Source organism: Temnothorax longispinosus, chromosome 6 (genome assembly GCF_030848805.1).
Source record: "Temnothorax longispinosus isolate EJ_2023e chromosome 6, Tlon_JGU_v1, whole genome shotgun sequence".
NCBI classification, from domain to species: Eukaryota; Metazoa; Arthropoda; class Insecta; order Hymenoptera; family Formicidae; genus Temnothorax; species Temnothorax longispinosus.
Genome location: NC_092363.1, coordinates 23,449,018 through 23,467,137, shown reverse-complemented (window position 1 = coordinate 23,467,137; position 18,120 = coordinate 23,449,018). Strand labels below are relative to the sequence as shown.

At 36.3% G+C, this 18,120-nt stretch overlaps 1 protein-coding gene and 1 long non-coding RNA gene across 5 annotated transcripts in view; both read right to left on the bottom strand.

Moving 5' to 3' along the window:
* Positions 1–320: 320 nt before the first annotated feature.
* Positions 321–1,352, bottom strand: LOC139814623 (uncharacterized). Its single transcript, XR_011732499.1, has 2 exons — positions 908–1,352; positions 321–806 (listed from the first exon to the last, which is right to left on the bottom strand). It is a non-coding gene; the product is annotated as an uncharacterized lncRNA (long non-coding RNA).
* A 374-nt stretch (positions 1,353–1,726) lies between these two features.
* Positions 1,727–18,120, bottom strand: part of Moe (moesin) — a 33,222-nt gene continuing 16,828 nt past the window's right edge. For 2 of the 4 annotated variants that reach the window (XM_071781030.1, XM_071781029.1), the window contains 7 exons: positions 9,026–9,148; positions 7,886–8,158; positions 7,090–7,419; positions 6,567–6,809; positions 6,213–6,388; positions 5,897–6,113; positions 1,727–5,693 (listed from right to left, as the gene is read on the bottom strand). In XM_071781030.1, the coding sequence (XP_071637131.1) occupies positions 5,529–5,693; positions 5,897–6,113; positions 6,213–6,388; positions 6,567–6,809; positions 7,090–7,419; positions 7,886–8,158; positions 9,026–9,148 (1,527 nt within the window). In that variant the 3' untranslated portion in view covers positions 1,727–5,528. Of the gene's footprint in view, positions 5,694–5,896; positions 6,114–6,212; positions 6,389–6,566; positions 6,810–7,089; positions 7,420–7,885; positions 8,159–9,025; positions 9,149–11,448; positions 11,483–12,534; positions 12,559–18,120 lie in introns of all 4 variants that reach the window. The other 2 variants (XM_071781028.1, XM_071781031.1) reach the window with 2 other exon arrangements.

Below are 18,120 nucleotides of genomic sequence, written 5' to 3'. Positions count from 1 at the left end.
GTAACACTTGCGATTTCGTGTTGTATAATCTAAAACTTTATGACTTAAAAATCCAATTATTGCTGCATAACCATTCAGACTGTCACAACTGCGACTGTTGCCTCTTTTACTCCAGCCCATGTCGTACGAAACTATGATGTTTACAATACTACTGCATGCTTGGTCAAATTCAGGACTTCTTTGATTAGAGGATTGAAGAATCGTTAGGTGAGGATAAAGATCGCGAACAATGTCGGCTGGTCTATAAATAAAATAAAAACCGTATTTGAATTATGGCTATATATTAAGGAAAAAAATCAAGTTTATTTTTTTAAATCTAATTGTAAGTAATGTTTGTTTTTATTTTTTAATGACAAGTAAAATACATAAATTCAATTAAATATAAAATATGAAGGTTCATCCCAGCTAAATATCAATCCATTATTGATGTATTATAAATTAAGCAATAATATACAATTAAATATACAATTGAAAAGTTAAATCGCAGCTACAATTCAGTATAAATATATAATTCAATTAACCAAAAGAATATTCAAAAATGTGCATATAAAATTTACAAATATTCTCATACAAAAAAAAATGATAATTCTTACAAATTATCACAAAGCTCTTGAGTGTTCTTTATCACAAGGTGTCTTTCTTCTAACACTGCTTTTTGGCAACTTTCTACAGCTGCTTTTTCGATGGCTATAATCCAACTTTTCTTTCATATCTTTTGAACATATCCATTGTTATGATGACTGGAATATTGAGGCATGCAAGAATTTTGTTCAAACCAGTACATCCAAGACCAGAGTGCATCGCACCTACAAACAAATTTTTTTATTATTAGTGATAACATAAAATATTATTAAATAAAACAGAAAAATTTGTTATAATTAATTGCAAGCAAAAACTCATATCTTACCAAGGACAGCTTGAAGATTCACATTTGTGTAACAGTGGCCATCTAAGTCAACTTTCTTGCCAGTGTTAACCTCATTTTGAATTCCACATTTATGGCACTTAATATGAAGTATTGAGAAAAGTCCTTTGCGCACTTCATTATTTATATTATCTAAACTCAAAACTTCTTTGCAAGCACAGCAGTGTAGTGCTTGCCCCATACTTTTGAGGTTAACAATATGATTCCCCTCATCATCGCTTTCTTGCCTGGTACTTTTATTGGTTTTGCTTTTTCTGGCTGCTACGCTATTTTCTACAGCTTTTTTCACTCGTTCAGCCTTTTTCTTTGAAACGAACCTTCCACGTTTTGAACGCGGTTTTCCAGACATTTTTTCTAAACGTTAATTTACGCAGCGTTGCCAAATCTGAAATTTTTACACGCGTGCGCGGAAAGAGTACATGGACAGGCCACGTCTATGTGTGCGTGTACAGTTGCTCTAGAAAATCCAGTCTTTAAAGTGGAGAAGGGGAATACGCGGAGAACCGTAAGCTGATATTTCAGCACGACAACCCCCTTGCGCTCATCCGGCTCATTTCCGGGTAAAGCGTAAAATTCTGCCTGACGACCAAAAATGTTAAGAAAAGAAGTTGACTCTTCATATACAATGTTTCATCTAAAAAGAAATAATTTTTATAAATTGATAGAATAAAATATATGTTAATGAAATAAAATTGTTGTTTAAATGACTAGATTTTCCGGTAGTTTTTGGCATCTTGTTCTCCAATTCTCTGTATTGAAATTTAAAAGACATTAAGAATCTCTGCTAGATCATCATTCAACTTGTGTTTGATATAAATTTTTTTTATTTAAACAATCTCTGGCTTCCTCAGGAAAGTACAAGTTTCCATTATATCCTCGCACCAACAAATAATATTGTTTTCGTTAAAATACAAATGTCTATGCATCTCTGCATCGTGTGTACATGTCTCGTATCTTCGCCAGTTTGTTTAAGCTCGATAACATTGCTTACACGAGGATCCTCTCACGGATGCAGGAAACGGAAAAAGGATGCGTTCGAATTCTATTCATTGCAATGCCACCGAGTTTTGTGTCTCAGAGCTTGGAAAGGAGGAAGACAAAAAAAGGAATGAAACGCATGTTTGGCGCCAAATACACACGTTTCGATATGTTCCAGTAAGGAAAAAATGCTACAGCACCATGTGCACGTTTCTACGTGTGTGTTTGGGGTACCTTCATGAGGGACATACGACTACACGGCTCGCTACTTTAAGATCTACTTTCGTATCTGCAGCGAAGTGCGAAAAACTGGATAACATTATTTAACTCTAGGATGCGCTTCAAGATCCTTCGAGAAAAGTGACTCTAAACGGACCGTTCTTCTCGTTGAAATTTCCCAGACATCGAATCGTCGAGATCTGAGATCTTTTTATTTCCAAAAGATCTAGATATCGCTTCACGCCGATTGGGCAAACCCACAGTTTTAATTCGCATTACATTCCAATTTAAAAGATAGTTGTGATAAATGAATCGTGAAACGACCGAGAGTTCGTTTGAATTGACTTCGTGTATGATTTATAAATGATTTAGCACCCTAGAATTAAAAGTACGCTCTAGGGAACAAGTAAAAGCACGAAATTTTGCGAAGAGAGGAAGGTGCGATCTCCAAATCGAGAGTTCGAATCAAATGTCGAGTAAATCGAGGGGGAAAAAAGCTCTTTTCGGGAAATTTTTATCTGGAATGTCTCAATAAAAATTCATCGGTTTCGCGAAAGCGTTTAATCGCCAAAGAGTATCGAGATGAACTTTCAAGTTTGTTCTCGCCTATCATTCGTTCGTCGATTATCAAAATGTTATCTCTTTAATTAGTAATAATTTTGCTTCTCATTTCGTTCACACGTATATTTGGTCACAAATCTGTACACTATTAAATGGAAAGAATTTAAAAAATTTGGAAACAACTCTTATCAAATCACAAATCTCGAATACACTGTATTAGCTTGTAGAAAAAATTTCCCTACAAATCCGCAGGCAGATCGAAAAGATTTAAAAAAAGCAACTAAGCATAATTTGAATAAAAAGATTGGATCATTATTCAAGTATCTCTGTAAACTTTTTTTTTTTACCGTAAACTACGACCAAATCTACGTGCTGGATTATCTTAAGAGTATAAATTGACGACTATAAAATGCTTTAGTTCTCGTTCAATATTACCTGCATAATAATAATAAAATAATAATAACGCTACTAAATTGTAAACATTAATATTAATAATATAACACTACTAATTTGTAAATTTTTAATATTAAATATAATCAAAAAATATCTATCGCATTATTACTCCTGTACTTTTTCCTCCTTTCTGCTTCGCGCATATTATTGTAACGTGCGGATAATGATAGTAATGTAGCAAAGTACACAAACTCTTTCGTGATACGGCGCGATCGTACATTACTTCGCGATCTTCTCTTCTACGTAAAGCTCACACACATACGCCTCATCCGTATCACACCGCTATCGCTCTTCGTTTTGCATTCCGTCATATGAAAAATTGGCAGCGTCTCGAGGTTCGAGTTTTCGTTAGTTGTAATCCCGTTGTATACAGGATATTCTCTTAAGAAGGCGAAAGATTTTAAAAATTACAATGGCATATGATTGCCATAAATGTGTTTTCTCTATCACTTGGCCTCTCACTCACTCTCTTTCACACGGTTAATTATTTCCCTTATCACATTCTCTCCCTCTCTCGCACTCGTTCCCTCATTCTTTCAAAAATCTTGGTAGCTAAAGCCATTCGGCGAGTACCGCGCGGTTCAACCTTATGTTGAAGGTATGCAGAGCAAATTCTCTCTATATGGCGCGATATCCTTACATTTCTTTCTCTCTCGGCTAGTCATTATATTAGTACTACTCTTATAGTACTTCGATATATATATTTATTTATATACTTATATGTATATCAAGTAAAGGCCACGAGTGTGTTCAATATAAAATCGCTAAAGTGTCATCGAAATTCGCTCGTACGAAAATAGTTCGATACGATTTTACCAGTAATAGGCCATGCCATCGTGTTGAATCCCTTACGTTTATTAATCCGGAGTGACAGATTGTGCCGCAATAGTGATTCGCGTGTGATGCGCGAGGGGACAACTGCGACATGCGATTTACAAACGACGACCGAGACATTTATCTTAAAAGTATTGAAATTTTGGAAATGGGTAAATTGAAGTATTGAATTTTGTAAAAGAATAGATTTGAAAATTCATATCTGTTCGCATAGGATCACCAAGATTTCCTCTGAACATATACACGAGATACTTAACCAATAAGTAATATTGTTCAAGAAGACTCTAGGCTAATATAAAAGACGAATAAAATTGGATGTCGTGAGATGTCCCCTTGCTCGAAAGGGTCGCTTCCCAATACGAACTTCAAGGTGGATTACGCCTAAATTTCTATCTAACTCGATACAATATGAGCCACGTGCCTTATTTCGATTCCTCTATAGTCGGTGTTCGACGTTAGTACCTAACTTAGATATCGCCGGTCAACTAGCGGCTGTCGAGCAGCTTTTCCGAACGTACAATCTGTCTATAAATATGGCCCGAATTAAGCGTACAAAATAGAAGAAAACCGCCCGTAAACAGGTAACGACCGCGATTGCCGTCGCGACACATCGGCCGAGATGCGAGTGATAGTCATAGCGTTTGAGGGCTTCTCGAAAGCGAATCCTTATTATCAAGGACGGACAGTACGTGACGGATAGGAGGACACCGGTAGATAATCAGCGGCGAAGGATCGGCATCTTGCGATACGAATAAATGACCGGCAGTAATACTTATTGTGAGGCGAGACCAATACTGGCACCTCGGTGATCGAGATATTGGGTCCATCGATGCGCAGAAAAAGGTTTAAGTAACGGTAACGGACTGATTCAATACCGAAAATTTTCTTGTCACTTGGGCGCAAAGTGCTTTTTATCTTGTTGAAACCAGAATGATAATATCGTTACGCTAAATTATTAGAGTAATAATAATATTCAGAACTTAGTTTTTGCTACTAGGAGACAGTTAAAGTAAGGGGGAACTATCAGTTTCACAAGCAAGGCACTTCTGCGCGAAGTAGCGAGAAAATTTACTCGCGCTCCTGAGGCATGTGACGATTCCGCCAATCGTGCAGCGTTAACATGGAAGTATACGTGGAAGACGACGCGAGTCACTCGCTCTCGTCACGTTTCTCACCAAAAAAAGGTGAGAGCTTTGATTATCGGTTTTGCGTGAAGATATAGAATTGTTATCAAACTAACGTGGAATATTGCTCATAATTCTCGTTATACGATAATCACGGTTGTCATTCGCGCAAATGTTGAGAAAAATTGAAGTTTAATTGATCGGAAATATATATGTCTGTTGTTATTCAAATTATTCTATTTATACATTGATTGTAGAATCTATACTTCTCTCTATTTCTCTCCCTGTCTTATCTTCTATTAATCGCCTTCTCTTTTTCTCTTTTCGTTATCGTTAGCATTTTACTGCATTCTCCGCTTTCGCAAAGTCAGGTGAGAAGTTGAAGGTAGGAAAGGACATGTATAAGGTAAGTGATTAGATGCACGCACATTAATTTACATGTTCTCGAACTGATCAACGCGGCGTTTGGTGTTTCCTTTGCGAATCTCGCGAAGTGTCTTGTACTTGTCGCGGCCTTGGCGCACGTTTTCCCTGTGAATCTTATCCATCACCGTCTCCTTGGTTTCGTCACGTGACTGGGCAAGATCTTGTTTCAATGCCTGTCAATGAGAGCGTTCCATTATAGCAGTGCATACAAAATCTCTCGTGAAGTGTGTGTCAAATCGCATAAACGTATTTTCAAATTTTTTTACTAGAGGAATAAACGGTTAAAAGCAGAAGTTTTAACTGTATAAAATTACAAAGTTGCTTAAAATAAAAAATGAAAAACTGAATAATATATTGAAATCAGATATCAACGTACCTTCAATTGGTCGTGGAGACGTTCATTTCTCTCTGCTAAAGTGCGTCGCTCTTCGACAGGATCGATTATTGACTCATCAGTCGCGAGGTCCTTAGTAACATCTCCTTGAGGAACCTCGTCTTCACCTTCCTCTTCGCCCTCTTCATTCTCCTCGACATGATGATGATGCGGAGTCTGATTGGCCTGATATTGTCGGTCAGCTTCTTCTTGTCTCAGTCTTGCATAACAAAAATGATAAACATGCAATTATCCTCGATTATGTTAACTAATTGTAAGAAACAAAGAATGAGAAAAAAAAAAAGAAAATTGCTCATACTTGGCAGCTTCGAACTCGGCCTGTAATCTCCTAGCTTCCGCGTCCTTAGCCTCCACCTCGGATTGTATGCGTTGTACCTCCTCCTGCTTGGCTCTTATCTCCTGCTCGAGTTTAGCGCGCTCCGCAGCCTCCATCTCGTGCGACAGTTCTAACTTTTCCATCATCACTGTCAATTCCTACGTCACACGCAACACACAAGTTACAGAGAAAAAAATCGTGCGTAGACACATTCATTGAGCAACATATGTAATTATTGGAATTATGTAAATTAGATAAAAGATAAAAACGACATTAATTATTTATTGATAGCGTAGTGATATAGTTTTTCTTTAAATCATGGTTAAATAGACTCACTTTCTGGCGATTCTCTAGCTCTTCCTTGGCAGCCTGCAATTGTTTCAGCTGTTCCTCCAAGCGCCGAATCATTTCCTGAGCTTCGTTCAACTCAGCCTGCCGCCTATCCATTTCCTCGGCCATGTTTCTTAGCCTCTCTTCGTATTCTTGTTGTTTTTTCTCCGCACGCTCTCGGGCAGCTATCTCCAGTTGCAGTTTCTCTCTCTGTTGCTGTTTCGCCATCTTTTCGTCTCTAGCTTGAGCCTGAAGGAATTTTATCACAATCGTTACAATCAGAAGCAAAATATATGTTATAACTAATTAAAGTAAATCCTAAACGATTATATAATCAGCCTTTAGTTAATCGTTAAATTAAAATATTTTAATTCTAGATAGATGCAATATGCTATAATGGTTACGTAAAGTGATGATCAAATATTGTTAACGATAACGTTATATAATCAGCTTTAGATAAGTATATGCATCAATAATTATGTTTTATTTATTTCTCAGCTCAATATCAGATATAACGTAATATTCCTACCTTCATCTGCTGCACATCGATCGTGTCCGGCTTACGTCTGCGCATGTAAAGCTCGTGATTGCCCATGCATAGCGCAAGAATTCTCTTGTTAATCTTGACTCTGGCGGCGAAAAATACAAAGTCCGGTGCCTTCTTGTCGATTGGCTTGATTATGAATTTCTTATCGTTAAACGAGATATTCCGTATCTCGGACCAGGGGAAGCCAATTTTCGGCGTAAGCTTATCGTCCTTCTCATAGATGTTCAAACCTAAAGCATCCACACCCAACCAAAGGTCTGTGCCCTTCTTGTTGCGAATTTCAAAGTAATTCACACCATACATCTCTAAGTCCTACGGAAAGCAAAAATAAAGGAAAATACTAAAACGATACCAGTGATACTAGTCCAAGAGTAGCAGTATTCCATAAATTTTCGCATGGTAAAATATTTCCGAGTGCAGAAATAAAGTCTGCGTAATATTCTCGGAAAGACGGATTAAAAACCAATATCTTGTAAATAAATGTCGAGTTAAAATACGATATTATATGAGTAATTAAAAAGTATAATCAAAACGCGTTGCTGTTACACAGATGGGCAGACCTTCAGGAATGGATTGCAGCATCAACTAACGAGAATGCTTTACATACAATTTCTAGAAACAAATTATTTCTAATATAGTTTACGTAAATAATACAAAAGTAAAATAATTTTGCAATCGGTAAATAAATATTGACGCGTATGTCATATCCATTCCCTCCTGAAGTCTTCGCCATATATTTCGGTTTTCTTGTACACGTTATTTAACAGCGAATTGATACCTGAGCAATTTTCAGATACTCCATCATGGCGTCCTCTCGCAGCATACCACGATGTTCCTGCCACCAATTCGTAATAGAGCTGTCCCAGTCCTCTTTGCTCATTTTATGTTGGTCCACAACGCGCTGTGGTAACAGCCGATCATTCGCCAGGAAGCCAGCGGGATGGTTGCCCTTCTGATAGTCTCCATGTCTCGCTTGAACGGCATACGAAGCCAACAGAACGGATGTTTCCGGTGGGCAATATATTTCATCCGTGAGAATACCGTTCTTCACCTGCAATCAATTAAAACATTGATATCGATTATTTAATAACGTATTACTAAATATATAATTATTTAAACAGCAATATCGATTAACGAAAATCTCTACCTATATATAAATGTATGTATGTATGTTTGTCCGTTATGCAAATCTACAGTTTTGAAATTAGAACATTCAAATTTGGTATACTATCTCATGATACTCTAACTTAGACCGTAGAGGGTTTAGAGAAGGAGTCTGAGTCCGGGGACAAGGGACCCCCATACAAGTGTCTAAAAAAGGTTCATTTAAAAAAAAAATTTTTTTTTGGTGTAAATATTACCGTTCAGGGAAAAGAAGGAAGAGCTTTTGAGCCCGCGCGAAGTGCGGATGAAAAAGCTAGTAAATTGTAATAAAATTCAATAATCAGATTGCGGCTTATTTTATAAGCAATTAATAAAATATTTATAAATTAATATAAAAAAACATTAAGATTTTACTTTACAATCGTTTGAAATGAATATTATTCCAAATTATAAATAAAATTCCGCTAATTTCACAAGCCATCGTTATTCTTAAACACTGATGTATATGGCTGTTTCAACTGGGCAAAAAAAAAATTAAAAGCGTATTCGGCGCGAGGATGAAATGATGAAGGACGAGAAGAAGCAAATCAGATAAACGAACAGTCTGATGCACATGGCTTATAATCCAACCATCAACGAATGAATGAGATGCATTGTTTTTATTCTGTTAGATCAATTTGCTCTGTACCTCAATCATAAGTTTCGGAATTACTTCGAGAACAGAAGTACCAAATTAAAAATTGTTACTAAAATCGCGAGTGAAAAGAGAGAGAAAAAGAAAACGAGAAAAATGCATAAATAATTTTTTTTTTACCTGGAGGTAAAAAAGTCGCAGCGTAATGTCTTGTATCAGTTCCTCGGCGACGTCTTCGGGATAGAATTTTGCACGAAACTTGAACTGCAGTGGAGTCTCCTTCTTGACTTCCTGGCTCATCACCTGCAAATATCGGAAAAAATAAGTGACTCTACAGTCGAAAGTGTCTCTCGCCTTTATCACACTTGACGCTCAAACGTGTAAAAGCGTGCAAAGTGTTTATGAGTCGCGTCATAAGATAATAGTTGGACAAACAAAAATCTCGTGACGTAAAGATATTCATGTCCATATGGATAAATATACGTGAGACATGAGATTGTGAGTTGCATGAAATAGCAGGAAAATATTTTTCATTAAAAGAGTTGATTTTGCATTAAAGAAATTGATATGCTAATCTTACTATACATCTTAGAGTATATTATTACACTACTAATATAATTATTTCAAGATATTTTAATGTAATTTAATACATCTTTTGTATCGCAGTAAAAATTAATAAAGTAACATATCTAGAATATCTGTTTCCGCTATCAAAAATTTCAATTTTATTCCCTCGTAAAAAAATGTCGTTATACTTATATAAATTCTTCTCCATATTGTAATACCTCGTCACAGATATATTCGCGCTATATTGTCATCGTTATTATCAAAGAGTTCATCATAATTACGTAATGCGTGCGATATCAGTATTGTAGATACGATCAAAGTTAAGTATCTACCACCGCATTTCTTAAATACAGATAGTTCAAAAATCGTTCGTCACCGTATAAGAAAACGTGTGATTACGATAGAATTACTCTAATTACCTTGATGAATACACATGTTTGGCAGTTGTGCAAAAAGTAAAAAAACTGTTTATCTCAACTTTCATACAATTCTTATGCCAATAATTGAAAACATTATGCCGCTACGATAATATAATTACGTAATTGTGTTATTGTAAAAATAGAAAAAAATAAGGTACGCTCTATTATATTAATAGAAATAAAGTCTTTGTAGTAATTCTTATTTAATAACAAAATTTTTATAAGATAACGGAATTTCCCATTACAGCTCGATAAATGAAATTGACAATCTGTCTAAGAACGAAGATAATGTTTTCGATTCATCGCGACACACAATCGCGTTTTGTTGTGTTACGTTAAAGACACTCGAAATGATAACTATCGCGAAAGTTATTGGAGCGCGAAAGTGTCTCGAGCAGCGATTTCGTACGCGAGGAATGCATTTGCCTTAGTCACTCATTATTCATTCTCGCGGGAGTCTTATCCAGATGTACCGCCGAAAGAATTTGCGTCACGACGACGACGACAGTCTCGACTCCGTCGAGTTTGTGCTCCTCGCATTTTACCGGAGCAACTTATCTGTGTATTAACGAGAAATAAAAAAAATGTTGCAACAGATAAGGAACCGCGGCGGCGTTCCTGGTAGCTATCGCAACGACAATTAACCACCATTTTTCCGCGATATCTCGAGCGTAATGTACGAGAATAGCATTGCGATGCGTAATTATGTAACGTATACCTGTACTACTGAAAATCAAATTAAGCAGAAAGGATTTGGTGACGCGAGACTCTTTATTCCGCTACGTCATCCTATCCTTTTTTTTACAGCAACTGCCAGACACATGTAATAAACCGTTCGCGATTCATATTATTTCATAAAGATATGAGAAGCAAAAACATAGTTCGCGCGTACGTCACGTCTAGTAATATTGTTTCAAAAAACACGTGAGATTATTTACATTATCTTGTGTCGAGACTTGCATGACATAAGATAATAAAATAAAAATAAAACAGTTATAATACATGAGAGATAATAAAATAATAATTCAAACAATTATTCCAATTATATCATCCTGCGATAAGTTAAGAGATAAATTATATCTTATAATGGCAAAACATGGCAAAAGACAAAGCAACTTTTGCTACTAAATAAATTGTAAAAATTTTCGATCGAATGTTTAAGCGATGTCTAATATGGTCCTATCGAATTTTGTCTTTTTGTGCAGTCAAAAAAGAAAAGACATTCTCATGTTATCTTCATTTAAATTTTAATTTCGCTAATTTATATTATTTTTTGTGCTGTATATCTTGTATAATTGTATAATATATCGTTGCAAATAAACAAACAAATTTGAAACGCTTAGGTGTATGCATCTCGTGGAGATAATAAAAGCAAAACGACACTTATCTCTCTGAAATGTGTGAATAAGTAAAGTGCTCTTATCTGAGTAAGAATTAATGGGAACTGCGAATTTATCGTCTAGTGATTAATTCGGCTAATATCAAACGCCAAGGACGAAAGTAAAAAGATCACCGATGACGTATTATCTCTATCTACTCAATTCGGGAATTCAAGTCTGGGTGCTGAGAACACATCGAAATAATATAAAAGGATCAGAAAACTCTTTGTGATCTTACGTGGCAGATTTTTCGAAGACCGCACGGAACCACCTGCAATTATTTACCAATATCACATATTGCCCTTACACTTAGGGTGTTATCGGTGCATCACATGCATTTAATCAAAAATATCGGTTTTCATGTTTAGTGTCACGAATAAATAAAACGAGATTACAAGCCGATAATACTAATATTTTATAAAACTAATATTATAAAACCGTATTTAAACAACCTACATAATTTATGACAATTAAAATTTCAAATAACTTTTCTTTACCAATGAGTAATAAAAAAGTGACGACTAATGTCCATTTTTACCAATGCCGATTAACTTTAATCTCGGTTTAACTTATTTTTTATCTCCTTCTAATTTTCAGAACTAAGAAAAAATAAAAAATAAATTAAACCGAGATTAAAGTTACTTAATCTACGTTGGTAGAAATAAACATAAATAATTTTGACGCACGCAACAAGCGCGGCTTAACGTTACTTGCATATTTGTCGGACAAAAATAACAAAGAATAATTAGATTACGAAAAACTCGATGCATGCCTTTTTTGTACGCGAGGTACAGTTTCTCGCAAACAAACAGATCGTCAAAGTGGCATCCGCGTGCATTAGATGCGTTTCAAGGACGGCATTTAAAAAAAACCTACCAGTCACGATCATGATCATGATCATGATCATGATGTAACGGCATGGAATCGCCTTCTTATTTATCAAACAACATATGATTTGTTATCGCTACTTTTTCAGACAGAAGGTACGACAAATAGTTGACGCGACGTCTCGTTTGACGGCAAGTACAATCTCGCGTCTGTCTCATAACAAGACTACACAATTTATGAAAGAGTTATACGAGTCATGGGACAGTATTCATCAATCATCACGTTATTTATAGTCGTAGCTCCTGAATAAAAATTTCTTTATTTATACACATACTCGCTACAAGAAATTCTTATTCTTAAATGACTTTGAATACCCTGCACTTCCGGACTCGATACTAAATATATATTTCAGAAAAGGATGTTTCGTGTCGTCAAACGTGCATCGCGTTTCGTTGGCATGCAGCACAACACGTTGATCAAACTGTTCGCAACTTACCCTAGACAAGAACGAAAGTCCACTCTTCCAGTTGTTAGTATTGCGGTTGGCATGCGTTCAAAGAATAAAAATACAGTGATGTTAAAGTATTGCGGTATTAAAACCATTCTGTGCGTATCTCGGCCACGAGAGCGCGTCCTTGAAATTATCGGATCGGCATTTGCGAGGTATGTTGCAGATTTATGGTAAACCAGGTAAATAGGATGCCACCTGCCGTGTCGTACAATGACAATAATTTTAAGGACTGCCGTGGACGAGAGAAGGAATTTAACTCAAGTCAGCGGAAGAAAGTGTCACCAACGTAAATGCTAATTCTATATAATATAACGTCTTATGACATAAATAACTCGTGTTATTATTCTCCCTTTTGTGTGAGAGTATAAAACCACCGACAAATTGGAAAAAAATTCCACCTAACATTTAAAAAATTAATTTTTGTTACTTTTGTAGTGACAAAATTTGTAACTATTTTAATGGGACTACATGGGAATCATAATTCAGCTTTTTCTTAAGGACGTTCACCGGTCCTTATACTAAAGAAAATCGATTTTCTATATAGATTTTCTTGAAACTATAAATATACGTTAATTTAGGTGTGCTTTATGCGTGATATAAATTTCAGTACCTCTTGCGGTATAAAAATAATAGATGTACTGAGCTCAAAGTTTCAACTTTTACCAAAATTTAGTAATTAGTATAAGGACCGGTGAACGTCCTCTTAAGTGATAAATTTGCGTTAAAATTGTTTATCCGTATATCGTGAATAGAAAAATTCATGAAAATCGCTAATTATTAGGGCTCTCAGTTTTAAAAATATTCCTTTCTGACCGGATGACGGTCCTCCTAAATTTGCTAAATACCAAAAATAACGATGAGCTACCAGTTTTTAAATCTCTTGTGCTCATCGATAAATTAAGTATTGATAGGTCAATTGAGACGGATAACGACAAATTTTTTACATCACAGTTTAAATGTCATTTGCGTGCCTAACAAAACTAATTAATTACCAACATTATAAATATTTAATGTTAAAATTTAATTATTCAATTTTATATAAAATCCCAATCAAATGTCTGTTGAAATAAAGTTTAAAACTGAAAAAGACGCACGTTCTTTATTATTTTATATTCTTAAAACTTGATTTAAAAAAGCCTTAGGTACAATATTGAAGTTTATCTTTAATAGAGGAGTATTGTTTTTCTAACTTTTATAATCCATAAGTTTTATAACTATAAAAGAATCAAAGAAACCTGATACAGTTCCATATATCTTTCCCGCGATATTCATATCACGAATATATTAACATTCCAAAGATCGCGATCAAAGTCGCAACGCATTTTGAATTTAAAATAAAGAACTGATTATCAGATTTTAGTATCTATTTTTATACCTCGATCAGTGCGATGCAATCCGGGTTTGCATGCGTGGCTCAATATGGCCTTTTACAGCATACGCGCGATAACGGAAATACGGCATAAGAGACGCGGAGAGACCGGGTCGGAATGACACGAGGAAAACGAGAATGTGCCGATCGCTAGAGATCCTGCCGCGTTTACGTAACAGCCAGTCCACAGTCCGCGAGATGCGCACCTGCGTGAACCCGTGGTCTTTTTCGACTCGCAACCTGTTACGGAGATCAGGCACGATGATCAAGCATTCCCGCAGGATGTAGCCCAGTTATACGGAGTCCTTGAAACGACACGTCCGTCGCATACCTCGAGACGAGTTTTACGCGACGCCTTTTATCACACGCCATTACGACTGTTCTCTGACAGTGACACACTGGCGTGATAATGAAATGAGGCATTGCTGCGCTTGACAAAAGCGCAGAGACGAGCAAAAAATGCTATTTTCACCGAATTTTGTCGGACAATAAAAAGAGATTTTTTTAAATTCTCTGTATTTATTTTATTACAAAAAGGAAGGTAATAATAAGCATTGTCGATCTATGCAAGATAAGGATACTTTTTATTTATGCGCTTAGGAAGTAATGCTTATTCTCGACTTATAACTGAGACCCTAATTTACTTCTGATGCCACATGCGAATATACTTTGCCATTTTTATTTTGCAACTGAAGAAGAATTGACTTGTCAATGACTTAATTCACCACGCTCTGCAGGCTAAATTGGTGGCGTTAAATCCACGCCTATGAAAAATATTACGACGCGTCGTGCTTCACGGTCACTACAACGAATTACGATTCAATTAGCGATAAATTTATCGCGCGCGTTAATTGCGAAACGCGCGCGCGTCCAAGTATGGATGGAAGCATTAGCCGTACCTCATAAGTTACTCATTATCGCGGAATTCCAGTCGTGTCAACCGTTCCAACTTTATCAAGGTGCCCGTGTTTTGAACACCGATAAAATTGCCATTTCGTGCCACGTATTAACAATATTACGGCAATGTATATCACCCAACTGAAGCTTTATTTGATGAATCAATACCGCACACTGAGAATGACGATTATTCGTGTAATTTGCAGACAATTTGCTTCCTGAAGAAAATAGGAATTATGATTCACTGTATAAATATTCAAGGATTACTGAAGCGAAACCATGTCTCATTTTGTTCCCGTCTATAATTAGTTAAAGAATATTTCTTGGATGTATTTCTGCAACTTTTAATCTTGAAAGAAAATAACTTAATCATTTTCTTTCCTTCCAGCACAGCATCGACGTATGCGTATTATTTTTCTTTAGCAGTTTGATTCGCGACGGTATTTTAGCGTAAGAAAACATTGAATTGCGCCTTAATGGAGAAAGGAACGCGTACGACGTAATCTCAACAGGCATATAACGCTCGCAATTCACGCGAGAGCCGACCTCTGTTAAAAGGTTAATATGAATCCTAATTGGGAGAAAGTGACGCACCATTGGAAGGCTTAAGAGAAAAGTCTTACGCGGAATAATCAACGATTCCGCGTACGACAAATTAGTGCAACGCGCGAGTTTCTTAAAAGATACAACTTTAGAATGAGAAAGCTGAGATGAAAGGACAAAACAAGAAGACAATGTTTCGCTTAAGTAATCCTCGAGAGAACTTTAATATAAAAAAATATATTTTCAGAGATACGTTATATTTGTTATCATTTCCAGTCAATTTTTGCGAGAAAAAGGACTTTCAACGCCTTGACATTTTCATTCGATGCCGTAACTCTTTTACTTCTCCGATCATAAACAACCAATGATGAAGCTCTTTATGCTTTCCCGCGAAGCAATTCCTTAGGCGGCTCCTCATCGCGTGACTCATCAGACGGTATTTTCATACTTACAACTGACGTAACACGCTCGATTGGATCGTTTAATAAGCGACACGCGTATCAGACAATGCGCGCGGGGGTGGTCGTCGTCCGCGTTTCTCTTTCCCGTTTCTCTCTCTTTTATCGCAATCGCGACGCGATAACCGGTCCGTTTCTGCGAAGACCCGCGGCACCAACGTCCTCATTTTCTTTTTTTCCTTTTCTTGAACAATCTGTACACGCCTAGCAAGTCTTGCGAAACGGCTGACTCGTCTGCGGATGCTATCTTTTTCCTCCCGAGATGAGAATGCCACGCAACGGAGTACACCGAAGAATACATCTTACGGAACATTCCAGATTCATCGCGTGTCATCTCATAGATTTCTCGAGGCTGCAGTGAATCTTCTTTAAGAAAAAGATAGAGATTGCGGATAAAAAAATTTTTCAAAAACTGAATTTCCCAAGATAAAAATCAAACATAAATAAAAATTTATTAATAAAAATTTATTAGATTTTAATTTTAACGGCTATTAGTCGAGCAGACTTTTAATGTTGCAAGTTGAAAGATCGATGACCTATCTCGACATTTTCACCGAGGAAAACGTCAATTCCAAATTGCTCGAAGAATCCACGGGTGAAAGGTGGCCTCGCCAGGCCAACTCGGAGCGCCTTATTGGCCTTATATATCCCTCTGCACAAAGATGATTTTCCACCTCTGCGTACACATCCGTACCTGACCCCGCATAGTACTTTCTTCTGTAATTGATTCATTAATCTCCGATTCTTTGCGATATCCTTTTATTATGAAGAATTAATAATAAACAAGCAAAAATTAATAATTAAACAAATAAAAAATAAATTAATAATAAATAAAAAAAATAAAGAATGTATTTCTTTTAAAAAATTCTTTATTTTTTATTTATTATTATTAGCTTATTTTTATTTAATTATTAATTTTTATTATTTTTTATTATTGTCTTTTTTAAATTTTGATTATCCTAAAGGCCAGTTTACACACGCAATGATTGGTGGCGCCAGACAGCGCCAGTCGACTAACGCCAGTAAAAATGCAAGTGTAAACACTTGATGCAAACTGGCGCTAGTAATGTGGCGTTTACTGGTGGTTATTGGCCAAAGCATATAACCTCAAAATTTAAGGTTATATGCTTGCTGTCATTTACTGTGTGTTTAATAAATGTTAAATATTTTCCATATTATACGCCAATCACTGTGTAAACACTTGTGAGTTTGCCATCAGTTGGTTCTGGCGCCAATGAATGCCAGTCAGTTGGCGCCACTAATCATTGCGTGTGTAAACCGGCCTTAAGATTTCTTTCATTATTGTCTTAATACATTTTTGTATTGTCATATACAAAAATGTTTCCCCTATATACTGACTGACCGACCATTACCTGTGGTCGTTATCCCTCAATTATGTCCGCAATTGCTCGCGTTAGGGCAAGTCTAGAGAACGAAAGGATCCTGACCCTTTCGGGATCTTACCAGGCCGTCGTCGAACTCGTCGTCGTCCGTATCCGAGTCCGTATAACCTCGCAGCTTTCGAACTTTCTTTTTCACCTCCTTCTTCACCACCCTCGCTATCGCACTTTCCGGCTGCGTGCAATTGTTTCGTCATTAAGGGAAAATTTAATAAAAACGTGCGCTTGACGCCAGCTGGCTTATTATGCGGGGATGCGAGTGGAATAAACGAGCAAACTACATACTATGCAACGATACATATATAAACTACGTCGAAAAAATGAGTCACGGATTAATTGATGTATTACTACACAATAGTCGCTGCTATCTGTAATAACAGATAACATAATTGCATTATCTAATCAGCGGTGATGCTAAATTAATGTCTTTCGGAAATCAGATTATCGAAATCATCAAAAACGAATCTGCGGCGAGTCTCTGTAAATATGAAACACCTTGATCCCGCTACTTGTGACGTATATGACTCGCGAGTATTTTTAACGTTGAAATAAATTCTCAGAAAGTGAGAAGCTTCTCAGTGCGTGTAAGAAAAATAATGAAAACAAAGATCTCTTAATGGTTGCGGCATAAACAGACTCGAGGACGTGATTGTGTTTACAAAGATTTTAATTACATTTAAATGTAAATTCTTAAATATCTGAGAAAGATCTTCTGTACATATCCAAAACTTATAAAGCGAAATTAACGAAGTTCCGCTTTCTCGCTTCAAGTACAAATCACATTAAACGGTTGTGGATATATCTCCCTCGTGTTAACACATTAACCCATATATTCTTTCCCATCTTTGTCCCCCAGCAGCTATTCACCTACGTTGGAATCTAGCTCTGATGTTTTATTTATTGC